At 44.2% G+C, this 26,260-nt stretch overlaps 1 protein-coding gene across 1 annotated transcript in view; it reads right to left on the bottom strand.

The window, feature by feature from the left end:
* Positions 1-26,260, bottom strand: part of ITK (IL2 inducible T cell kinase) — a 54,676-nt gene that overhangs the window by 23,257 nt on the left and 5,159 nt on the right. The window contains exons 2-7 of the mRNA XM_066342994.1: positions 14,423-14,527; positions 12,520-12,601; positions 10,713-10,841; positions 6,922-6,962; positions 4,161-4,312; positions 1,075-1,140 (exon numbers count right to left, since the gene is read on the bottom strand). Of these exons, the coding sequence (XP_066199091.1) occupies positions 1,075-1,140; positions 4,161-4,312; positions 6,922-6,962; positions 10,713-10,841; positions 12,520-12,601; positions 14,423-14,527 (575 nt within the window). The remainder of the gene's footprint in view (positions 1-1,074; positions 1,141-4,160; positions 4,313-6,921; positions 6,963-10,712; positions 10,842-12,519; positions 12,602-14,422; positions 14,528-26,260) is intronic.

Here is a 26,260-nt window from a genome sequence, read left to right as displayed (position 1 = left end):
AGTCCCGGGTTCGATTCCCGGCCAGGGCACCCAGAAGAAGTGCCCATCTGCTTCTTCACCCCTCCCCCTCTCTTTCCTCTCTGTCTCTCTCTCCCCTTCCCGCAGCCAAGGCTCCATTGGAGCAAAGTTGGCCCGGGCGCTGAGGATGGCTCTATGGCCTCTGCCTCAGGCGCTAAAATGGCTCTGGTTGCAGCAGAGCAATGCCCCAGATGGGCAGAGCATTGCCCCCTGGTGGGCATGCCAGGTGGACCCCGGTCGGGCACATGCAGGAGTCTGTCTGACTGCTTCCCCGTTTCCAACTTCAGAAAAATACAAAAAAACAAAAACAAACAAAAAAAACTTGGTGGCTACATCTTACTTTCTGGTGCAGTAAGATGTTCCAAGTTCATCTTGTTCTTTTCCTGCCTCGCTCCTGAATCCCCAAAAACTCCTAGTCTTGATCATGGAAAGTATTGTTTAGAGATCAAGGTCTGGGCATGCACACTGCTACTGTGATGTTATTGCTTCTGGGCTTCTCAGCAGCTAAGCTAGGAAATCTATGTACATGGTGAGTGCTCTGTATGCTACAATTTGATTTCATTAAATTTTAAGTAGTTCCATTAAACTTATATCCATGTGAACTCTTCTAAATGACAACTTGAAAGAAACAATACAAGCTAAGCAGATATTTAATACCTATGTGTCTGCTCTTTTGGTATTGGACATATTACACCATGTATTTAGATCAGTTCGTATTCAATTCAGTGCTCATAGTATTTTTTTTTCCTCTCTCAATTAAGTTCAATATTCCTGGCCTTCTCAGAAGAACCTTTTCCTTTGTTACAATCTGCACAGGCACTTGAGAAGCATCCTCTTGATAAAAAGGCAGGTGAGTGCACGTACCCTCCCCCTTTTCCTACTTCCGGTGTTCCTCTACTGTTATTTAAGGATCAGGGTACTGTATGGGGAGCAGAAAGCAAGTCAAGAAGGAAAAAAAAAACCCTGGTAATGTTATAAACAACCAATCATTTATTTCTAATCTAAAATGGACTCCTTAGAACCATATTTTTTTGTAAAATAAATAAAATATCTTACTCGTAGGTTTCCAGATTATTTGCAGACTTTTCCACGAGATAACTGCTTGGTACATATCCTTCATGCCTGTTAAAGGAAAAACCAGTGTTTAGATGAACCCAGCACTAACTTTTTTTTCTTTTTTTTTAAAATTTATTTATTAAATTTAATGCAGTAACATTGATAAATCAGGGTACATATGTTGAGAGAAAACATCTCTAGATTATTTTGACATTTGATTGTGCTGTATACCCCTCCCCCAAAGTTAAATTGTCTTCTGTCACCTTCTATCTGGTTTTCTTTGTGCCCCTCCCCTCCCCCAACCCCTCTCTCCTTCTTCACCCCTCCCCCCAACCCCCACCCCTGTTGCCATCACATTCTTGTTCATGTCTCTGAGTCTCATTTTTATGTCCCTTCTATGTATGGATTCATATAGTTCTTAGTTTTTTTCTGATTTACTTATTTCACTCCGTATAATGTTATCAAGGTCCATCCATGTTATTGTAAATGATCCGATGTCATCATTTCTTATGGGTGAGTAGTATTCCATAGTATATATGTACCAAAGCTTTTTAATCCACTCGTCCTCTGACGGACACTTGGGCTGTTTCCAGATCTTCGCTATTGTGAACAATGAACCCAGCACTAATTTTTATGCCTCCGTCTTATAAGTTTAATTCACTAGAATTCACTTAGAGATGGGACAGTCCCACACTATTTGACATTCCTAGTAAGACATTTTAAAGTTTTAGAATAAAAGCATTGGTAAAAATAACAATTGCCTCTCCGTTAGAGGCAATAGACTCCCTACTGAAATATGAGCCATAATAAATAAGGCATGGCTATTCTACTTTAAAAGCACTGCTTGCTGTTCTTTTCATTGTGAAAGTTCCTCCACTGGAAAGAAAAAAAGATCAGCATGCAGTGTTTATTTTCTATAAGGAAACATTTTTCTGTGTGTGATGATCAGTATATTTTCCACTTTAATGCTATTATTTTATAGTCAGGAAACCAAAATAATTAAAATATAAAAGTTACTTTCCAACCCCAGGGGCCAAAAGATACTGCCTGTCAGCATGGTAAGTTTTTAATTCCAGGCCTCCCTAATATGTTGTTGTTGTTGTTAATTGAGTTCCTTCAGACATAACTGGTAAAATAGAAGAAAAGGGGATAAAGGGGAAGGGAGTCTCTTTTGAGCAGGAATAAATAATTGTGCATAAACAAAGGCATATAGAGTAAGAGACTAAGTGCATCAAAATACTTCACATTTGTGTGGAGCTTTGTGATCTTAAAACCACTGTCACGCCTGACTAGGTGGTTGCCCAGTGGATAGAGCGTTGGACTGGGATGCAGAGGACCCAGGTTCGAGACCCCGAGGTCGCCAGCTTGAGCGTGGGCTCATCTGGTTTGAGCAAAAGCTCACCAGCTTGGACCCAAGGTCACTGGCTCGAGCAAGGGGTTACTCGGTCTGCTGTAGCCCCCAGGTCAAGGCACATATGAGAAAGCAAACATATAAGAAAGCAATCAATGAACAACTAAGGTGTCGCAACGAAAAACTGATGATTGATACTTCTCATCTCTCTCCGTTCCTGTCTGTCTGTCCCTATCTATCCCTCTCTCTGACTCTGTAAAAAAATAAAAACAAAACAAAACCACTTTCACGTTCACTATCGTATTTACTACCACAAGGTGAGAGCAGTGTCCTCAATGTCTCACACTGGACCTGTATAATGAGGGTTAGAGCAACCCATCAAATCCCTCCAGACTCTGCCAGTCTATCAAAAAATGACAGTTTCTGGCTCTTCACTTCATCGGCTATGTTTATGGGGAATGCATAATCTACTTCACAGACTTGTTTTGAGGTTTGCAGAAAGCAAGAATGGGGATGTGCAAATATGGGACGACTGTCCCATTTCTGGTGCCGAGGGCTGACATCGCTAGTCAGTCACACATGCTTTCTTTGGAGAATCGGACATCCAGCTTCGGAATCCTCCTTAACACAGAGCTCAGGACAGTTGAGCTCCCCTCCCTCCCTTCTTCCTTCCTTCTTCCCTCCCCTCCCCTCCCCTCCCCTCCCCTCCCTGGTGGGAGTCAACTTGTTCTGACATTTGCTATTTTCTTTATATTTCTCTTAAGGAATTCCCCTTAATTATATCTGTTTTTTTGCCACACTATATGTTTACAATTATGTTAGTAAGTCAAATATTATTTTTGCCTTCAAATAGAATAACCATGTTTTAATATATCCACCAAAGCTGTGTTGTCTACACAAGGGATGAGAATTCTCTCACTTGTATGTGGATATAGAATTCACAAAGCCCTTTCCCTTTAGTCATCTCGGTAATTTTCTCAACATCCTGAGAGAGTCAAAGTTGATATTATCATCCGCATTTTATAGATAAGCAAGTGCATTCACAGAGGTCAAGGGACTTTTCCAAAGTCATACACAGCAAGAGCAGCTAACGTCCGACCCTTCTGTCTTGCCATCTTGTGTACTTTCCACTAGACCGCACTATTACCAAGCAAACGGGAAATTCCCGTACCCCGATTGGCCTCTGGAGTGACCTCTCCAAAGCCCTTTGAAGTGCCAAGCTGAGCTTTTCCCCAGGCCCCTGAACAAAGGGTAAACTGACATTTGGGGAAGTGAGATCCAGGAGAGGAAATTTCCCGGCACCTCAGGTGTGCTGAATAAAAGCCAGGCGATGGAAGGGATGGGTGTCTGAGTAAGTTCGTCTGGTGTTTGGAGAGCCAGGCCGTCTCGAGCCTGTTTCCGATACGGCCTCCTCATATGGACGCAATAGGGCTTCTTTGTGGAACAAATTGCTAGTCTCTCAAATGGTGGATGTCAGCAGATGATGAATTTGGGGGCCAAGAGTGATTAATGGGGTGTAGGGAGCAAGCATAGCAACTGACTGCCTCCCAGCCACTTCTGAGAAGTGGAAAAACACCCCTCAACCACATCTTCCTTCCTCTTCCTCCTGCCTCTGCTCCCCTCTCCTGCCTCAGTACGGGGGTCATGCTGACAGGGGCAGGACCAGTCACCACCGGAATGATCTCTGTTCCCACCGCACCTCACACACGGGACAGCAACCACAAGGATGCCTCACCCGTTCTTGTCTTGAACTCTCCACCAGTGAATCTCCGAGCTGTCCAGCAGGTAGTACTCATCATTGCACTGCAGCGTCAGCTCCTGAGGATCGTTCGCCTGGTAGTCATACAAGGCAATGACCAGGGTTTCTTCATGTTCCTGAAGTGATCGCTGGAGGAGAGAGACAACAAAATCAAAGATGTAGCACAAAGAGGTAAACTGCAGGGCGAGTTCAGCCATTCCCCCAGCTGTAACTTGCTTCTGGATGGGTGGCAGGTCAAACACCAGTTCCTACAGTCCACGGGGCTATTCTCTGAGACAACTGCCTTCTTCTAGTTGGTTTTCTTTATGTGTTAGGAGTATGGTGCTGAATCTGACACACAGACATTCAATACCTGGAACTTGTCACCCCTCCCATTCTACGAGGTAATGTCTTACCAAAGTGAATTCCAAGCAGCCACCTGTGTTTCACAAAAGCCTGCTCATTTCCCTATGTGTACCCTGTCATATGGCGTGGCCTCTCTACAGGAAGCATCACATTCTTGGCGAAGATGATATGTACAGTCAACACTAAATCACTTAGTCCAGGCTTTTCTGATTTGGTTAGTGGGTTTGTCCAGACCCATAGCATCATAAGCTGGAATTCCTCTCTGAGAGATCGTTTAATTCACTCTTTTGTTTAGAATGGGAAAACTGAGGCCCGGATGGGAAAATGGACGTGGCCCAGTTTAGCGTTTGAATTAGTCGTAATGCTTTCTGCTGCCTATGTCTTTGCTCCCCGGTGCCTTTCTTAGGATGAGGTATCGAGGATGTGAAGAAGAGAGTGTAAGGCAAACAAGGTCAGGGTTGGCACACCTGCTACAGGATGGCAGATTTCATGAGAGTAAATAAGGGAAGAGATTGCGACTACTGGCTAGAATGAGAGCTGTTGTTATATAAAAGTCAAACGCTCTCTGAGTACTTGAGGCGTGTGATAATAAAAACCCCGAAAAGAAGAGTCCTGCCATACTGATGTAGTACGTCATCCCAGCTGAGCCCAGACTGGAATTTGAAGCCTAGATATTTGTGGACCTTGTGAGGTGGTGTATTGCATTCTACAAACAAGAGGTGATGGACCTGAGGCTTTCATTCTAAAAGTTAGTGGAAAGAGGAGTGGTGTTTAAGGACTCCTGAAGACAAAGGAGGGAAATGACTGTCCCGCAGTCTCTCCCACACAGCACATCAGGCCTATGACCTCAGACTGGGTTAAAAGTATCGCATCTCTAGATACCCATTCAAGATGCCATCACCCATCAGGGGACAGAACATGAAGCATGAAGGAAGAAAACAATTCAAGTGGCTCACGGTGGGAAATGTTGCAATGGATGGAGATGTGTAGAATGATGAGTGCAAAGGCCCTGTGGCCAGAGTGCTAAAACAGTACGAATGCTGCTCCTCTGAGAAGTCTTTAAGAGCTGAACAGCAGAACCCAAAGAGAGACAGTGTTTCCTAGCCTTCACTTTTATTGATAATAAAAATAAGGCAAGGGCTAACTGGCTTAAGGTGTAGGTGAGACTATGGGGGGGGGGGGGGATAAATCTGCCTGCCAGGGGGGTGAGGTCCCAAACCACGTGTTCCAGAAATGTGGTGAGGACATTAGTGAAAAGAAAGGGAAAGAGCTTGTTTTCTGCTACAACTTAAGTATATTTCTTTCCTCTTGTGAGGTATTAGGTTGATGACAGATTTAAAAACCGGCTTGAGGTTTTGAGCAATTTAGAACTTCTCTCGTGGGGAAGCTGCCAGGTTTTGAAATGTCATCATATTGGCTGGAGGGAAACCAGCAGGGTTCACTCTTCAGGAAGAAGCAACGAGCTTGCAGAGTCAGTACCTTCTGGAATTAACGGGCAGTTACTCAAACGGGGCATTTGGTGTTGATATGTCCATAAGGGGAGGGCTGATCTTTCTCCTATTTGTTTTTTCCCCTTGAGTAAATAGCTTCCGCAGACTTGTCTCGATATCACTTCAGTCTGATAAGTTAGTGGGCTAGGCCAGTGTTTCCCACACTTCAGTGAGCCTCAGAACCACCTGAGGCTTTATTAAAATGCAGATCGCTGGGCCCTGTCCCCAGAGTTTTGGATGTAGTAACCCTGGGGTGGGGTCTGAGCATCCACACTGAGTTTCTCACAGGCTCCCAGGGGATGCCAATGTCGCTGGCCCATGGACCGGACTCTGAGAACCACCACTTGGATTAGAGGCTCCTCCCCCAGCAAATCTGTGGCCTACTGGTTTGACTCCTCAGTGGCTGAAAGGCCTGAGGAGAGTCCCAGAACTTATTTGGGGGACTCGATTTCCCAAGCTTTAAAAGGAGAATCACACTCTAACTCTCTTAAGCAGCTAGAACTGATAGTGAGTTTTGAAATAGTAAAAATGTGGAACTGCTTTGAAAAATATCAAGCCTTATCAAATGTACACTTCCAACGTGCCTTTATAGGTAGAGGAAATATACAGTTTTCCATAGAGTCAATATTTTACATCGAGTACTATGCAGTTTTACATGTGTGAGCTGTTACACTGCAAAGTGGTCAGGCGGCCGGACGCACACTTTGATACCAGTAAGTGTTAGTTGAGTGGTCTTTTTACATAGACCGAGCCATGAGACAGTTCAAGAGCAAGAAACCCAGTGCACTGAGTTCAGTCCATCGCACCTGCGGAAGGTTTGAGGAGTCCGGGCGGGCAGGGAGAACCGAGCAGCCCGCAGCGTGCTGGGCCCACCCGCGCCCAGCCCTTGATCCCCCACTCACCCTGTTGTCTTCAGGAGTGGGAGGAAGAGGCTTCTTTGAAGCTGAAATGAGAAAAACAGAAAAAGAAAATGAGCCTGAAACTGAGCTGTCCCCAACCGGAGGTGAGCAGCAGAAGGAAGGGGCCCCCAGGGGTGGGCGAGGCACGAGGAAAACAGAAACCGGCCCTGTCGGAACCTCTGCTGTAGCTCTTTCAGCCTGCTGGTCCCGACTCATTTTCCAGGACACACCAGGGACTTCCAGATGCCAATATTCTGGGCCTCTTTTTCTGTATTCCCAACCGCAGCCCGATCCAAAGGTTGTGACAGAGGGGTTAGGCTTGTGTCCTTCCCTGTAGGCCCCGAGACTTCCACGGCGGCTCCTGACACCTGCTAAGCCCGGGAGTGGGAATGGGTGACTCAGGGGGACAGTGACTCACTGGCTTCCTGACGCTGCTGTGGGCCGGAGAAGGGGGTGGCTGAGGGGGAGGTGTTCAGCTGCTCTCAGAGAGGCTGAAATCCGCTTGTAGTTACATTACGGCCTCGGAACGTGTGTTCCCGCTGCCCCCGCCAAACAGCACACGCCAGCGTCCCTTCTCTGTTCGTCTCTTTGTGTCTCCGTGTTGCCATGTCTCTCACTCTTTACCTCTCTTCTCTCTATTGTTCCTTTCCTCCTTCCTCCTCTCCTTTTTTCCACTCTCTCTTTCCTTTCATCTCTTTACCTCTGTCTCTCAGTATTTCTCCTCTGAGACACTGAAAGGTCGGGCCTGGAATGAATGGACCACGACCGGGTGTCTGAGTGTCACAAGGCAGGCAGTCACAGGCTGCCGCTCAATTCAAAGGTTTCCCGAGTGACAGGAGAAGAGAAGGGACTGGGGCGCGTACGCAGGTGGCGAGTTCCTCATCTCTGCATGAGGCTGACTTGAAGATAGACGGCCCACCTAAGGGATGTGGTCAGAGGAGGTTCACACGGAGACCCTGGAGGCCAGCCCTGTGCTAAGACCTGGAACAAGGGCAGGGCGGGGTAGTGGGTATTCAGTTCACAGAGAAGAAGGAAAACAAACATAATGGGAAGCAGGATTCTTATTCAGCACTGAACCTGGAGCCAGGAGACTGGCATTCTGACACCGTCTCCACCACATACCAGCTGTGTGGCTTTGGGCCCCTTGCGGCCCTGAACATTCTGTGAGTGGTTTTGTTCTTTCTCTGGCCTTGCTCTTCCCTTCCTTCCTCACTCACTGTGTGACGTTGCTGTGTGGTGAGGCCAGGGCCGGTTCTGGTTGCAGAAATAAGTGTTGCTGTGGGTTGGGGCTGGCAGGGTCCATTTTTACTTAATCCCCCCTGTGGCTTCCCAAACACACACACACATGCACACAGACACACACTGCTATAGCTCAGCTTCACATTCTCTGTCCACAAATAAGAAAGACTAGTAGACACCACTGCCATTATTGAGAGCTCAGTAAGTGTCAGCAGCTGTCCTAAGAGCTTTGCACAGGCCAACAACTCCACAATGTGGCTACTCGTTATCATAATTGTCCCCATTTTACAGATGAGAAAACTGGCTCAGAGACTTAGCTAGGTTAAGCTTCGTATATGAAGTCACACAGCAAGGAAGTGATGGGGCTGGGACTCACCCCCAAGTGTTTTTCACCCCAAAGAACTGTGGTTTGGGACCCTGCCCTGTACATGCGCCCAACACCGGAATCCTAAGAACCTTTGCCCTGAGACAATGATCGTGTGCTGGGTACACAGCATGGTGTGCTTCTCAGATACTCTGCCCTCAACTCCATCAAAGCTGTGGTGCATGAGGTTAGTTAAAACAAGTCAGGCCCTGGCCGGCTAGCTCGGTTAGTTAGAGCATGGTCCCAAAGCACAGGCGTTGCCGGTTTGATCCCCAGTGAGGGCACATACAGGAACAGCTCTGTGTTCCTCTCTGCCTCTCCCTTCCTTTCTCTAAGAAAAACAAATCAATAAAATAAATAAATAAATAAAACAAGTCAGAAAGAGGAGAATGAGAACATGCTGTGACGGGGACCTGGTTGTAGGTGGCAATACAAACGTAGGACAAAGTGCCTGTCCAATGGTTAGGCCCTGGGGTCCCGTGGGGAGAAGCTCGGCATGACCAGCCTCCCCCAGTGTCATCCTGGTGAGTCATTCAGATGGTCCTCACACCTCAGTCACATGTCACCTCTCAGTGGGGGGGGGGGGGAGGGGCAACACTGTGCGCCCTGAAGAGGAACCGCTGTGACTCGTGTGGAGAAAGCAGCAGAAGGAAACACAGATCCAACGAAGTTCAAAGCTGGAAGGGGGCTAAGCGAATATTTCATTTCAGGCCTCCTAAAACTTCCCTTACCATTTCAGAGATGATGGTGTTGGGGTCCTTAATGGCCAAGTGACTCACCCGAGGGCCCCGAGCAAGGTACTGGCAGGAATTTGGAGACCAGACTTCTGGCTTTGGAAAGGAGGCCAGCCCACGCCTCCCTGTCATTGTGGTGGAGTACACCCGTATAAAACCTTTCATTTCCTTTTCATTAAACACTTGTCTTCAGGAGTGTGGTCACCAGGGCTAATGCAGAGGATCACTGACTTCTAAAATTAGATCAATAGCATTCTTCTGGGCCAAGGAGCTGGCAAGATTGGACTTTCTCTTCCAAGGTGGAGGGTGAGAAGCAGTGGTTTTTAAAGTGGTACTAAGAGTGGTTATGACTCAGGAAGTCACGGAAAACCCAGCCATGTGTCACATTTAGCACATCCGCCTTGGGTTGTCAATCTGAGGTATTAGATTTTAGTGCAAAGAAAAGAAACTGACGGACGAGAAAAGGTATTTAGGGTAAGAGAAGTTGAGAGGAGAAGGGAATGGGGACGAAACAATTCCCGTGATCGCTACATTATCCCTGTTCAACAACAGCTGGGCAGGACACCTCCTCGCGGTGTGACCTTGAGCGGACTGAGCTGCTCAAGTCTTTCTTTAACATCACATCATGTTAACACATCTCAGCGTCCGACGGTTGAGAGAAATGGGAGCATATCGCATCTAAAAGTGCATCTGAGTGGAGCCACACTGCATTTGAGGTTCAGGTCCCAAAGTCATCATGTCAAGTAAAATTGAGTGGCACTCCCCTCCCCGGGACCCAGGCCTTTGACCTCAAAGATGATGAAACAACTTCTTTTGTTTTCACTTTGCATGTAGGCTGTGGCCTCCTCTCTGAGATTGTGGAGGTCAAGGGCAAGTTTGAAGGGGAGGTGGGGAGAAGCCACAGAGCAGAATAAGCAGTTGTTTTGTTTTTACTTTCTTCCTCCTCCAAGTGTACAGAGTTGAATTGTGTGATGAAACACTATGCGATGTGATGACATGGTAAAGAATAAATATTATATGCTTCTTAAGGCTGTCTCTACCACTTAGGATCGAAGTGGACCGTGTCCTTTATTCCCCATCTTGAAGCCTATAGAAGTGCTTTTCAAACATAACTGTGCATACAAAGCTCCCAGGGATCTTGTTAAAATACAAATTCTGACCCAGGAGACCTGGGATGGGGCCAGAGTATTTGACTTTCTAACTAGCTCTCAGGGGATGTCGACACTGCGGGTCCAAGGACCACACTTGGAGTAGCAAGGAGGTCTAGGAATGGAAGGGGAAGGTATCAACAGGCTGGCAGTAGAGACAGATGATTCGCCTCTGAAAATTCTGAGACTGGAATTTTGCAGTCAGTCTCTGACACCCCCGATAATGGGAAGTTGAGAGCTTTCACTTCCTACTGGTAGAGAGGTCATTCCTTTCACAGAGAAGAAAGGGGATGATTCTCAGCGTCTTACCGTTCTTGGTTGGATCGTACTGGGCACAGCCCACCGCAAGCTTCTCCAGCTGAGCACAGCACCTCCACCTCCCGTCCATCCAGAAATTAGGATGATACTTGGGCACCAAGCTGTTGTTATTCCTCGTTTCTGAAAGGGGTTGGCACCAGCAGAAGCGTTATTTCCAGATAGATCAGTCTGGTGAGGGCCACCAACCTGATACCTCCTGAGGACTGGGTCCAGCTTGAGTGAAGAGTACTCAGAACAGTGAGAAAGATGTTCCCTGCCCCAGGCATATGCATGGAGGCAGGAATGCCTGTTGGATTTAGGCATCAGCAGACCTGGCTTCTTGTCTGGCTCTACCTTGGCCTAGTTGTGTGTCCTTAGATTGGACAAAACCCTCATCTGAGCCTCAGTTTCCCCACCATGCAATAAGGTTGTTAGACTGGATCAGCGGGCCCCACAGAAGTGCCTTAGGGTAAAGGGAAGACTGAACAGGTAGGATTCCCTCTTTCCATCTCCCCTATCTCTAACCACAGCAACTTTGCCTTTACCCCTTTTAATTTGTGGCTTTAAAGTAAGGTTGTGGTAGGAAAATAAAAAAAAAAAAAAGAAGACTCTACTGCCGAAAAAAAAAAAAAAAGGCATAAAAGTTGAAGAACTACACAGATTATCTTTAATGATCCTTCCGGTTTTAAGAACCGATGAGTAAAACCCCTCTGGAAGGGAGAATGACCAAGGATCATAGCTGGAGTCCTTTGCCCCACCTTCACCTTAGTGTTTTTCTGTGCCCAGTGACACTTACACTTGAGAGCACTTCCCAGTTCACTCAGTGCTTGACTGATCATATACCATTTGGGACTCACCATATTACTATTCAGGCTAAATAATAACAATAGGAACACCAACTGAGTGCTTTCTTTTGATATTGTCCTGTGTGTCTGACATGTAACCCATTTAATTCTCACCATAACCCTGTGAGTGTTACAAATCAGAATTCACAGCTGAGGAAACAGAGACACCAAAGGTCCAGGAACTTGCTCAAAGTCACACTAATCATAATTGGCAGAGCTGGGACTTACAACTTAGCCACCTGGTTCCCCCCCCCCCCCCCATGGACCTAAATGCCTCTGTGATGGTTCTAATGACGCTTTCAGAAAGGTAAGCTTTAAGAAATACCCTCACTGCTGACCTGAAAGTGTTTGGAGCTAGTTAGCATGGATTGGGTGCTGCCTAGGGGCCAGGCTCCTTCTGAGGGCTTTACTCACAGCACTGCTGGAGGCAGGCGCTGTTAGTACTCCCTCCACCTGCTCTGCTAAACACAGATGGGGAAACTGAAGCACAGAGCAGCTGAGGAAGCTGCCTGAGCACACGTGGCTAGTAAGTAGCAGGGTCGGGATTCAAACCTAGATGATTCAAACCTCCAGTCACCTAACTGGAGGGTTCAGACTATTACTCTGCACCTCATACCAGGGGTCAGCAAACTTGTTCTTAAAGGGCCAGATCATAAATACTGTAGGTTGCTCAATCAGCAGGTGAAATTGATATATTGTGTAGGTACTGCTATAGCCCTTTAAAACGGAACTGTTAAAAATACATAAACCATTCTTAGCTTGGAGCCTCACAAAACCAGGTGGTGGGCTGGGCTTGGCTGACCCTGCACTGTATTGGTTGTTACCTCTTGGGCCCAGAGCGAAGTTTGGACCTTCCACCAGCACCAAGAGGGAGAAATGTTTGACCATCAGCTGCCCGTTATTCTACAGAGCAACCCAAGCCTACTAGAGGATCAAGGGGCCTCACGGACTCAATCACCCAGGAGATTCATTACCTTCTTTCAGGGCCAACACCCAGCGCTGCCGGCTCTCGCAGTCGGGAGCAAACACATATAGGAGGTAATTGTCATGCACAACCTGGAAATATACACAGAGGTCAAGGTGAGCAGTGCGCCCAGAGATGGATGACTGAGAGCAGGCCCATCTGGCTTCCCTGGCCATGAGCACGTCTCAGTGTTTGTGGTCCAAAAGGCAAACTCTGGATGACCAGGGACCAGGGACCAGGGTCCTTTTCATCCGGATGCTTGGGAGTTGTGCAGGCTTCAATCTCCACAGCTTAGGCTCCTTGTCTCAAGTTCAGTGTCACCCTTAAGCAGTCACTAAATTAAAACAGCTGAAGAAAGAGTTCTCTTGACAGTATCTTTATACCTCATATTAATTTTTCAGTAAAGAAAATCTTTCTGGCACATAAAAGAGTAAGATACTAGACAACAAATGTATAATTGGGATCTAAAGAACTTCTAATATTGAAATAATGTGAGACACCCAAGAAGTTTCAAATAGTACTGAGTTCCTGTGTACTTTTCACCCACCTTTCCCTGTAATAAACTTTTACCTAACCACGGCACATTTTCAATGCCAGGAAACTGACCCGGTCCCATACTGTTAACTAGGCTACAGATCTTTGAATTTCACCAGCTTTTTGCTCACGCACTCACTTGTCATTGAAATTTTCAGGACAGGAAAAGACATGTTATTCCTTTTACTTTCAGTCCTAAAAATTCTAACCCATGCAAGTCACCTTTTTAGTAGAAAAAAGGTTCTTTTCTATGCCACTGAGGTTGTCAAACAAGAATGATACCCTAGGATGTGGAAGCCATTATCCACTCCTCAAGAGCCACAAATGCCGAGTGGTGATGAGATTTAGACAATGTCAAGACCTAAAGACTAAAGACACTTGCTTTGCCCAATAGAACTTCCTGCAGTGATGGCAGTGCTCTGTCATCTTTGCTGTCCAACACAGTGGCTACTAGCCATGTGTGGCTATTGAACATGTGAAATGTCTTCATGTGACTCAGTTGAATTTTTAATATTGTTTAAGTTAAATGAACTCACATTTAAATTTAAGCACCCACATGTGGCTAGTGGCTACCGTATTGGACAACATAACTCCAGATGGTTCTCAAACGGTAAAGTCTGATTCTTTTTTTTTTTTCCTGAAGTTGGAAACGGGGAGGCAGTCAGACAGACTCCCGCATGCGCCCGACTGGGATCCACCCGGCACGCCCACCGGGGGACGATGCTCTGCCCATCTGGGGCATCGCTCTGTTGCAACCAGAGCCATTCTAGCGCCTGAGGCAGAGGCCACAGAGCCATACTCAGTGCCCGGGCCAACTTTGCTCCAATGGAGCCTTGGCTGCAGGAGGGGAAGAGAGAGACAGAGAGGAAGGAGAGGAGGAGGGGTGGAGAAGCAGATGGGCGCTTCTCCTGTGTGCCCTGGCCGGGAATTGAACCCGGGACTTCTGCACGCCAGCCGACGCTCTACCACTGAGCCAACCAGCCAGGGCAAGTCTGATTCTTTTTAACCTCAGAAGTCTCAAGCAATTTCTAACCAGGAATTGCAATTGGCCACTCCAAATCGTGAGTAAACTGCACTTAAAGAACACTAAACTTGGGTGGGGTCATTGGTTGTTCTTTCCTCCCCCCCCTCCCCCCCCCGGGAGCAGAGTGATTAGGACTTTCCTTGAGGTAGGGAAGATATAAGAGAAAAGGGAATGAGGAATGACAACATTTTCATGATTCTGTACTTAATCTTTGTTGAATTGATGAATAAATGAATGTGTAATTCAAAGAACACAGTGGCTTTCTTCTGGTCTTTGTCTAAGTTTTAACCCTGAACTTTTCTTTTCTTACAATGACTGAGGATTTCAACCATCATATAAGGCCTGAGGGACTTACCTGAAAAGGATATTTATAGTGGCAAGGGATGCTAATGTCACTTTTCACAATCTCGACACATTTGATTCTGGAGAGTTCAATGGAGCCCTTCAATGTGCGCTTTTTCTGTGGGAAGAAAATGCACATCCCATTTAAAAAGAGAGAAGACAATAGTTTTTCCCAGGTTGCTTCCAGAAATCCATTACTAGATAAGATCCATTAGTTTTGTAAACCAACCCCCCAGATATCCAGAAGCTACTTCTTGGCCCTCAGTGGCCTAGAAGGACACTCTGATCTGACATGTTCTTCGAATCTTCTTCTTGATGGAGTGACTGTTTCTACTCATTGCGCCATGACATCTTAAATTCCAGGCACCTTGTGACAAAGAGCAGCATTTGTAGAACTTGCACCTGAAGTGGGCAGTGCAGTCTGTGGGAAACCAGCCACACCTGTGCTAGTTTTCTTTGCTTTGTGTCTATCCACAGCCTTATTAACTCAGTAACTGAGCTCTGGATGGTGATGTATACCTTTAATGGCACCTTTATTTTCTACGTCTGGCTTCTCTGTGTCCCCTAGTTATCCACAGTCCCACAATGTCAGTCCCATAGCACATTCCTGACTCTGCTCTATAACTATCCCTTTACCACACCTCCATCAAATCTTACTTGACCCCATGCCTCACTCATTTGGAAGCTTGTTAGATGTATTTCCTTGATAACTAATTCACACAATGGTCTTCAGGATTAATAATGATGTTACATGTTACCCTTGTACTTGAAGAGTGGATCTGAGAGGATGATTCTATTATGCACCATCAAGCTCCATAGAAGGCCAGGTGGGGAAAAGCTTTTACAGATCAGAAGCCTTTCACAGGCATCTAGAATTAAGCTTCCATTGAGCATAAACTTTAATCCATCCGTGGAACCAGTTGCAAACCACTTCAATACTTCTTATCTCTTAGAAAAAAATAACTAATGGTGGTGAACTGGGCAAAAGGTTGTAAAGGGCTCAGTTCAAAGTTGGGCTCTGCCTCTAACTAGCTCTGTGACCTTGGGTGATTCATCTTACCTTCCTGCACGTCAACTTCCATATCTGATAAGTGAGGATAATAACACCTACCTTTAAGGATTGACTAGACAAAATGGGAAATGTAATGATGTAGTTTATAACATGTGCCCTCAACAAAGGGTACCCTTTCAAATAAAAAGGTTAAGGGCCTGGCCAAGCGGTGGCGCAGTGGATAGAGCGTCGGACTGGAATGCGGAGGACCCAGGTTCAAGACCTGGAGGTCGCCAGCCTGAGTGTGGGCTCATCTGGTTTGAGCAAGGCTCACCAGCTTGAGCCCAAGGTTGCTGGCTAAAGCAAGGGGTCACTTGGTCTGCAGTAGCCCCCCAGTCAAGGCACATATGAGAAATCAATCAATGAACAACTAAGGAGCCGCAATAAAAAATTGATGTTTCTCATCTCTCTCCCTTCCTGTCTGTCTGTCCCTATCTGTCCCTATCTATCCCTCTCTCTGACTCTGTCTGTCTCTGCCACACACACACACACACACACACACACACACACACAAAAGGTTAAGGAAGTCAGTATATGGCAAGAGAGTTGTGATATATGAGTGCACTTGGTTGGTATTCAAGGAGCCATGACATCATAAATTCTCCAGGAGTAAAGTCAGTCTTTACCTCCTGTTTTCTGATAACCAGACGGGTTGCGGGCTTGTGCTTTAGTAGCCGAGGCACAGAACTGAGATGAAAAAAGTCAAGAAGTGAGAAGTACCTCCTATCAAATACAGAGATTTCTGGTATTTCTTTTAATAGTCTTTCTAAAATCTACTTGATTCATTTTTGAAAGTACAAAATCTATCCATGGTCATTGCAAGAAATAAAACAATATGGAGGTCTATGAAGAAAATATTTCTAGTGTCTTATTATCCTCCTCTCTCCACAACCCTGAGGTAGTCAAGGTTAGCCATTTGGAATGCATTTGTCTTTCCCACAAACATTTATAGGATATATACAAAGAAAACCCAGTGTCTGCTCCACACAGTGGTCTACAACCACTTTGTAATCTAGTGATGTATGAAGAGTTTAGTCTCCCCATAAAAGCCTCTGAAAACATATGCCCTTTGGATTCAGACTTTTAACTTAGGGTCTTCCGCAGCTACAAATACATGCCCTGAGCCTGCCCATAATCACAGTCTTTGGAATGTTTAATCTGTTTTTTCAAAAACAGAAGGGGACAAGGGGGCAGGCTTTTCAACAACCATCTGCCGCTATGGGTAAACAGGGAGGCTAAGCTTTGAGGTTATCTTGTTTTTTTTACCTCTGTTGGGTTATTTCCTTCGAAGCACACCCAGTGAAATACAACAAAAGGCTCAGGGCAGTAATATGATGACTCCATTTGCAGACATTTTTGTCCTTGGACCCCACTAAATTCTGTGCTTTCCAAGAGTCTCAATCAGATTTAAGGCTAACACATCTAGCCATTGAGGAAATATTAATTGCTGGCCAGCTAGGAGCTGGGCACTGTTCTGAGGGTAGGAAATAGAGAGATAAACACAGTAGATTTTTCTCATGGAGCTCCGAGTCTGGTTGGGAAGGCAACAGGTGCTATACAGACAATAGGAGAGGTTGATATGATCAACTCGTGGTCAGAGCTGGCATTTGAGAAAAGATCAGAAAGTTGAAAAAGGAGCCGGACAGGAGAAGGCCTGGCTGGGGCTGGTGAGTGTCCTTGGTAGAGTGAACAGCAAGAGCTGGAGAAGGAAAGTTCTGGATCAGTGTTGGTCGTCAGTAACCTGAGATCATCATAACCAGGCTAGCGGGTAGAGGTACATAGTCACTGGAGTCATGAATACGGATGAAAATTCTATATGAAATTCTAAAGCAGCACTGTTTGATAGGAACATACTGTGAGCCAAATAGGTATTCTAAATTTTCTAGTAGCCACACTAGAAAAAGCAAAAAGAAACAAGTAGAATTAATTTTAAGAATATATTTTGTTTCATCTAATACATATCTAAATTCACATGTAATCACCATAAAAATTAATGAGATACATTACTTTTTTTTACACTAAGTCTTTGCAATCCTGTGTTTTATAACACATCTCAACTTGGATTTGACAAATTTCAAGCACTCAGTAGCCACACAGAGCTTCAAGATTGGACAGTGTGGCTTCAGGGTTCCCAAGAAAGACTTCTACTCTGAACTTGGACGATCTTCTTTGATAGTTTAAAGCTCGCTGACTTAAAACATGGATTTTAAAAGAAGTGTGTGCCTTCACTACCTGTCAGGTGAACTTGCTTTCTGATTTGCTCTTCTGTTGGATGGATTTTATGTTCCACTGCCAAAACTCATTCTTGATTCTCAAATGAATGCTCGGGTCTCCCCCACCCCCATCCATTCTTCTTGGCCAGTCTCTCCAAAGGCCCTCAGGTCATTCTCCTTGGATCTTACAAAGTCTGATACATGGTAAACAGCAGGCCAGTGTATCTTTCCCCTGCCCAGAGCGCAGGGGAACAGCTGGTCAGCAAGATAAACATAGTTCCTTCTCTGGGAAACAGTGATTGCCTGCAATCATCCCAAACAACTGTGCTATTTCTGAAAAATGCCAGGGTAAGACCTTCCAAGGAAACCACACAAAAGCCACCAGAGAAAGAGAGACACTAAGTTAAACATGCCTTCATTCTTCCTTGTTATCCTGTCTGCATCACTCAGGAGGAAAGTCACAGAATTTCACTTGGCCTTGTCTCCTTTCTTGCCCATGCTCAAAGCTGTCCTCACATTCCAAAGCCCCACCTGGGACTTCGGATGTGCGTCCAATTCAATCCAACAAGAAGCTGATGCTCATAGAGTTGTACAAAGGCAAGCGTGTGCAAGTGGCTTTAAATCTCCTTTCTCTTCATGTTAATTTTTGTATAAAATAGAATTTTGGATTGTGACTTTCAAAGAGAGAGGCAGGAAAAAATAAATAAAAGACGGTAATGTTTTTGAGCGCCTCCTATGCTTCAGTTTTTCAATGCACTATCGTATTTCATCATGATCCCCGCTTCACGGGTGAGGAAATCAAGGTTCAGAGGGGCGTATGTGGAAGAGCAGCACACAAGCTCAACTCTGATCCAGAGCCTTAACGGGTATGCTTCATGGCTTTGCACATGCCCCAACTTTCCACAGGAGACTTTCATTCCCCAACCCAGCACTGAGCAATCTAAAGAGTGACTGATTTCTGCAAACCGTGCCCTGATAGGGGTTTGTTTCTGCCCCATTTGGTCATGCAAGTGGGCTTCAAAGGGGGAGTGTTTTTACCTTGTTCCTCAGAATAATAGCTCCCCTTTGCTCTGTAACACTGGCTCCTTGGCTACTCAGCTAGCCCAGATGGTACACTAGTGAGAGTTTTATGTCTGATACCATGAAAGAGGGCATCTCTACCCTTCTTAAAAACAGCAGAATTTGAGCTTTCTGCTTTGGTGAGGCAGAGGGGGACAGAAACAGACCTTTTAAGTCAAGAAGACCCACAGGCCAGCTGTGCAACCTGAGACAAGTGTCTTAACTTCTCAGTTGCTTTGTGGTTTTGTTTTTTTTTAAAGTGGGAATAATGACAATCTTTGAATCATCAGTTAATTTAGAGGACTTAAAAGGACATAAACTCACTAACAAAATAAAATCATTCATATGATAAACCAATCATTCAGGTGTTACTTTCTCTTCTTTCTTTTCCTTCTCCAAATGCTGCCCATAAAACAAGACCTTGTTCTCTTGTCTTTTTATGCCGTTTTCTTTGGAGATTATTTTTTCCTGGCAAATATGTAACCAGGAACCACCATTTGGGAAGACAGCATTAATTTTTAACTGATGATACTGGTGATTTTAACATTTCCGAATCATTTGTTTACTTTGCCAATTATTTGTAAAACCACAGCAAAACAATGAAGGAGGCCTATTTCATGGTCTTACCAGTGTTGGTACAATGTGAGGACTTTAGCTTTCTGCCTTCTTTCCCTCTCTCCTGTCCAGACTTTCCTCAAATAGTCATTCACCAAAGGCTTAATGTACTGATAGCTTAATGCTTAGCTGTTGCAGAGGAGTTTGGATTAGAACAGGTATTAGAGGACTTAAGCCCAGAGGAAACTTTGATGGTGGAACTTCAGGCATCAGCAGAGAGAATATTTTTCAAAGGGAGTTATGCATTTAAGACTTTGCGGGATCGCACTGTAAATGTAGCCACATGCTGCCTTTGTTAGAGTTTCTTTAAGATTAGGAACTCTCTCTTGCCTGACCAGGCGGTGGCGCAGAGGATAGAGCGTTGGACTGGGATGTGGAGGACCAGATTCGGGACTCCGAGGTCGCCAGCTTGAGCGTGGGCTCATCTGGTTTGAGCAAAGCTCACCAGCTTGGATCCAAAGTCGCTGGCTTGAGCAAGGGGTTACTCGGTCTGCTGAAGGCCCCCCAGTCAAGGCACATATGAGAAAGCAATCAATGAACAACTAAGGTGTCGCAACGAAAAACTGATGATTGATGCTTTTCATCTCTCTTCTTTTCTGTCTGTCCCTGTCTATCCCTTGCTCTGACTCTCTGTCTCTGTAAACAAACAAACAAAAAAAGGATTAGGAACTCTTTCTGATGATGATTTGAACAAGGCATTTCGAGCATTTTGCTCATGGCCTCTTCTGGGGTGCAGCATAGCCATTGTGCCGATCTGAAATCCCACAATGACACAATTGAAATGAAAACCGATGTTGTGTGAGATGAAACTTAAGTGACTGATTTGGGGATTGTTGATGCACTGTAGCAGAATGCAGAGTATCAGTTCTAAAATTGCTTTTAGGAGTCTTCCTGGATTCTGGTTCTCATCCCTTCTGCAAAACATGCTGGAAGAAATCCACAAGTTCCCTCCCAGGCTCCTAGCTCCCTCAGCCTTCGGTCTGTACGATAAAGGGAACCCCAATACTGCAGGGAAGGAAAACAGAGGCTTGTAAGAAAAGCCATGGTTTGAATCCCTGGGACAAGTAACACTGAGCAAGTTGTTTCAGCTCCCTGCGCTTAGCTCTCTTAGCTCTTCTCTGCTCTTTCCGTTTTTCAGGAGTAGGAGATGCGGATGGCTGCAGCTCGGAGTTATTATGACCCACACTGCAGGAGGGCCCCGAACTCATTACGTGATAACCAATAAGATGTGATTATTACTGTCTCCGTAGACAAAGCAGCATCTTCTAAAACACAAGTATAATTTGTAATTAGCTGTTGCTGGGCCCTTCCTTGCCACCCATCTTCACCTGAAGCTACCGCCACTATACTTTGGATTTCTGGAAAGATCTGGAGGCTCCTGGATTGACTTAAAGCCAGGAAACTACCATCCATCCCACACTTGCCTTCTTTTCTTTCCTCTTTTTCCTCAAGACCTTTCAGTCAGAGAGAAACTAGAGTCAACATCTTGCCTTACCTCAGCTTTTTACACTGTGGTTGTGCTGTGGGGAAAACACTCTAGCTTCCCTTAAAGTCTGCCATCTTGGCAGCGGTAGTGCCCTGACTACCCCAAAGGAAAAGCAAGGATTTAATAAAGAGAAAGAAAAAAGGAAGGAAGGAAGGAAGGAAGGAAAAAGGAAGAAGGGAGGGAGGGAGGGAATGGAATGGAAGGAAAGGGAAAGGGAGGGGAGGGGAGAGGAGGGGAGGGGAGGGGAGGGGAGGGGAGGGAAGTAAGGAAAGAAAGAAGAAAGAAGGAAGGAAAGAAAGAAAGAAAGATGAAAGAAAGAAAGGGAGAGAAAGAGAGTGAGAGAGAGAGAGAGAAAGAGAGAGAGAGAGAAAGAAAGAAAGAAAGAAAGAAAGAAAGAAAGAAAGAAAGAAAGAAAGAAAGAAAGAAAGAAAGAAAGGAAAAGAGAAAGGTCTGTACTCTCATACAGTGTAGAGAGTAATATGTGATCCTCTGTTACAAGAATGAGTGTGTTTTCTCACAAGAAACCAGCAGGAGCAGGTACTCACAGGAGTGGCCCTGAGCTTTGGGTGTAGAAAGTAGAAGGGAGAGCTTTTCTTCTCACCTCACACCTTTTTGTACCATTCACTATTTTACCAAGAACTTGTGTTTCTCTTATTGTATTTAAAAACAGCTAAGTGAAATATATAAATATGCTTCTGTTCTAGGATTGATCTTATAAAAACGTTTGTTTAAAATATATAAAGATGTAGAAAAAAAGGATGAAATTATTTATTTAAAAAATAAACTAAGGAAACTTGAATATCCATCAAGATCAGTGGTTAGATTAGTTACGATCCATTCATTCTGCACCGGCTCTATGGCCAGGACATTGATGTATATGGAGAGACAGAAATATAATATATACATTAAGTGTCAAAAGCAGGTTTAGAGCAATAGATGAAGCATCATCTCACTGTTGGGAAAAAAAATGATCAAATATTAGTTTACGCAAAACTCAAAGAAATAGCACAAGGAGGAACGGTGCTAAGCCGGGCTCTCCCTTCTGGGTGGCAGCATGGCAGATTCTTGCAACGTAAGTGACAGATTTCTATAATATCTGAAGTTTTTATAGTGAGCATATACGTTTACAAAGCAGAAATAATAAAATAATATTTTAAAGCAGTCAGAAAATTTTAAAACACCATACCGCAACGCAAATTTAGCAAATGTCTCGTGGAGAAGGGTCAGGGGTGCACAGCCAATGCCGGATGTGCAGAGTAAGGCAGCTCTGCCCTTGTAACCCCGTGACCCCATTAGCAGTAAGCAGCAGCCAGGCAGCAGCTGTCACTGCTCTCCTGTGTCCGTGGAGGTTCAAGTTCACGACAGGCCCTCTCACATCGCCCCTGAGTGATAGCCATTTTTTTTTTCCATAGATTCGAATGAAATAACTCTGTGTGCTTTTGTGGGTATATTTATCTTAGAAGCGAAGCAATAATTCAGGAATAAGTTCCAAGCCTCGTTCATATTTGATAAAGATATTGGTGAGCTAGCCTTTAAAAAGCATGTTTGTTTAAATTTGCTTATAAAAGTGGGCAGGGAAAAGAGGACTTCTGCAGAAACTCAGAGCGAGAACTGAGTGCTATGTGTCACTGCAAAGCAGGTCATCGAGGTGGCCTGTGCGTTTTGTCCTCCGGTGTCTCTGGCCTGTGAGTGCTCTTTCCACGCTCTCCTTCTTTCCACAATAGTGATATGAGATTTTTAATGAGTTTGAAAGGGTGTATTTTTGTATGTACTTCTGAAACAGTGGAGAGTTGGTAGCCAAAGAATGTAAATGAGTAACAATTTCATTGTCTTGCAGGAGATAACTCCTTGCACAGAGGGGATGCTCAGTTCATATTTGTTAGTTGGTTGATTGAGGGAACAGCAGGTAAGACCACGTATGCAGCAGAAGACATGTGTAGGGCTAAGGCAACACACTTAATATAAACGGGAAGGCTTCTATGTTTAGCTGATCTCCATGTCCATTTGTGAACTCATGGTATCATTGGAGAGAGCTATAATCACACAGTTTCCACTTCTTTGAGCTGAAGGTGTCTTTAGAAATCATTCCATTAATTTCTAACTTCTTAGGTGAAATATTTCACCTCAAGGTGAAACGACTTTCTAAAGTGGCTCTTATCTTTTCATTTCTCGTATTCAGTTTACACTCTGAGGAGGCTGAGGTCGTAGAATTGGAGGCCACCTTGGTGATTCCTGCAGGTCAAGGGGAAGCTCAAGGAGCAGGCCAGGAGGATCGGGTCCTGGTGTTCCCACTCCGAGCAGAGTCTTTCCACTTGTGCTTGTTTCATATGTGGGAATGGTAGGGACATGTATGTATATTTTGTACTGAGAGAGGTTTTTCGTGCTTTAAGAAGTTTGAAAACTTCTGATCTAATCCAATCTCTTGATATTATGGACAAGAAATCTAAATCTCAGATAGAATAAGGAAGTGGCCAAGGTCACCCAAGTTAATTAGTGCCAGGTCTTCATCTTAGTAAACTGCCATGTTGTTGCCTCTCCACCTCGTTGTACTCTTCTAGAATTATAGAATGACAGTGTGTCTGATACCTCCAGTCCTTTCGGCCCTATCTAAAATTAGAACTTCTATGAAGCAGTCAAAAATGGCTTGTGTGATAACTTCCTGCACTTCATTTGCTTCTTAATAAAGACACTTGATGATCTGACCCAAAGAACTCATTCATGTGAACCTTGCAGAACCCCTAAAGATAGTCAAGTAGAGAGACTGATGTTTTGCAGAGTAAGAGGCTTTTCAGCACCCCTTAAATCCTACTATAGGTGGTGGGTTCATCTACATATATGTGACTTTAAATCAAATCATCTTATCCATGTACAAAATATTGTAAATTTCCCCTCTCTTTTACCATAACATTAAAAAACCTATAAAAATAGTGTGCTTGGAAACTACCACAACAATGGATTCTTTTGCTTTGTCAGTTTTTTCTTAGTGGTTCTGGTAACTTTGGGTGGCCCCATGCATGGCTTCAGTCTCTCTGGAAGAGGATATAGCAGCCATATGTGTTCTTATACTATGACACTACCATCTCATGTGCGGTATTCTATCTTCAGGGGCTTATTTAACAAAAGGACAGTACTGTTTTAGACATACTATTATTTTACAGTGTTTTCCCTATAACTAGGAACAACCTGAAATGTCAAATAATAGATGATAGATACAATCATCAATTTGTTCAAACAAATGAAACAGATAGGTGTATCTCTGAAATGAACTAACTTAATTATTAAAATTGATGTCTTTAGACAAAGGAGTTATGGAGAACATTTTGTGTGTAATTGTTATATTTACTTCTTTAAAAACAATATATGGCAGTTCGCTGCTCTGTCTTTTGAGTTTAATCAAGGTGGATTTAACCTGATTCTAACCTGTTTTTAGTCCTTGCTGCTATAGACTGTCTGAGCTCAGTAATGGTCCTGAGGCAAGTTAGCTACCATGCACTTTTCTACCCAAAGGTGGAGTAGAATGATTCTGGACCTAGTGCCCCCAGGGAAAGGGATGCTGTAAGAAAATTGCCCATTGACAATTCCAGTGCCATGTGGACTTTTCCTGGATGTGGACTTTTCCTGGACTCCTGTTCCTTGTGACAGCTCCTAACGGACTGAACTTGGGTTGGGTTGCATTTGTAGGGATTTGGAATGGTGTTGGTGCCAACTTGGACTTGGTGAACATGTTAAGGACACTACTCTTTTATGGATTCTTGCTGTATTGGCCAAGAGTTTGCTTAAAGACCTTAATCACTGTAAAAAAAAAAAAAAAAAAGAAGACTGGATAAAGAAGATGTGGCACATATACACTATGGTATACTACTCAGCCATAAGAAATGATGACATCGGATCATTTATAACAAAATGGTGGGATCTTGATAACATTATACAGAGTGAAATAAGTAAATCAGAAAAAACCAAAAAAAGAAAATTGCCCATTGAATACTACCTGACAGATCAGAAGAATTCATCAATCTAGATCACTGCAGTAGCCTCAGTCTGCTTTCTGGCTTCTACTCTTGCCCCTTGTATAATTTGCTGTCCCCACAAATGTCAAATATAAGTCCCTTCTCTGACCACCCTTCTTCTCAACCAGCCCCAGCTAGAGCTTAGTTCTTCCACAGAGCCTGCCACAGCCTACCCCATGCATTGTGTGTTGCCTGTCTCCTCCACAAGCCTGTGAGCTTCTGAGGGCTCAGCTAGTAACCTTGTCTCAATTATTAACCTCTGCCATCCTAGCATCTAACACAGAGCCCGGCACGTCGTAGGTATGAAAGAAATGTTTGCTAAGAAAATGTATAAATCTAAATATATCAAAACATAAATATTTCTTTGATATAGTGTTAAAGAAACATAAATAAGTAAATAAAAATAAAAACCTTTGACACCATATATGTAATTGTGGGGGGGAAGCATACTATACTATTTGAATTTTTAAATAACAAATAGGTGTAATTCCTGTGACTTTTTAAATATTAAAAATAAAAATAAATTTATATTTAGAAATGTACAAATATTAAATATCACGAGAAGTCTGCTTATACACAACTTTAGGTAAATAGGGGATTATATGGCAACATAAGATTTGGGATTAGGTCCTTATTCTATTAACATACTGACAATTTTTAGTGAATTTCAAGGAACCAAGTGGATATTTGATCAAATAGGAAACTTTACATGCATGGTACACCATTTCAGAGCTTCTATTTCCTCCTCTGGGTCACTTTAAGTGAGGTCCCCAATGTCAGGAAGGCAAACCCAGACTGACACCTGAATTAAAATTAGGTCCTGGTAGATCTTTCTTCAGTAGGTCTAATAACTCATGGGTGAGTAGAAGAATTTATTACTGGTTAGTTAAGGAAACAAGAGAATGAGAATTTTCTATTTGGCCAATGAAAATTTAAGAAGCACTTTAAAATGGTTTTCTGTCGGGTTCATTTCTAAGTTAGATATGAGGGTGTCTTGTAGTCTATGGACCTCACCCTTCAAGAGACTCGTGTGTTTTCTACATAAACCTTTCTCCCAGACTGAGCCAGAAACTAAGCCCTCACATTTATAGTATTGCTCTGTGGCCTCTGTTCCCTGAAGAAACTCATTCATGGGAACACTGGTCCCTGAGCCATAAAAATCAAATCTAATTTTAACTTAGGAGAATTTGCTTCCAAAACAAAAATGCTCTAGCTGGCTATCTCCATAAAACATCTACATCACATCACACAGGCAAAGATCAATTAACAAAGAAATTTTATTAAGGCACTCAAGGCCAAAACTGCACATGTTTGGCCTTGAGTGGCTTGAATCGAAAAGCACTGTGCTTTGGATTCTTACTTTTCTTTGCGTGGCTAGACCAGGCTCATAGCTTCAGCTCCCAGATGCTCTTCTGAATCC

The sequence above is a fragment of the Saccopteryx leptura genome, chromosome 6, assembly GCF_036850995.1.
Source record: "Saccopteryx leptura isolate mSacLep1 chromosome 6, mSacLep1_pri_phased_curated, whole genome shotgun sequence".
NCBI lineage: Eukaryota > Metazoa > Chordata > Mammalia > Chiroptera > Emballonuridae > Saccopteryx > Saccopteryx leptura.
This window is presented reverse-complemented; position numbering and strand designations above follow the sequence as displayed.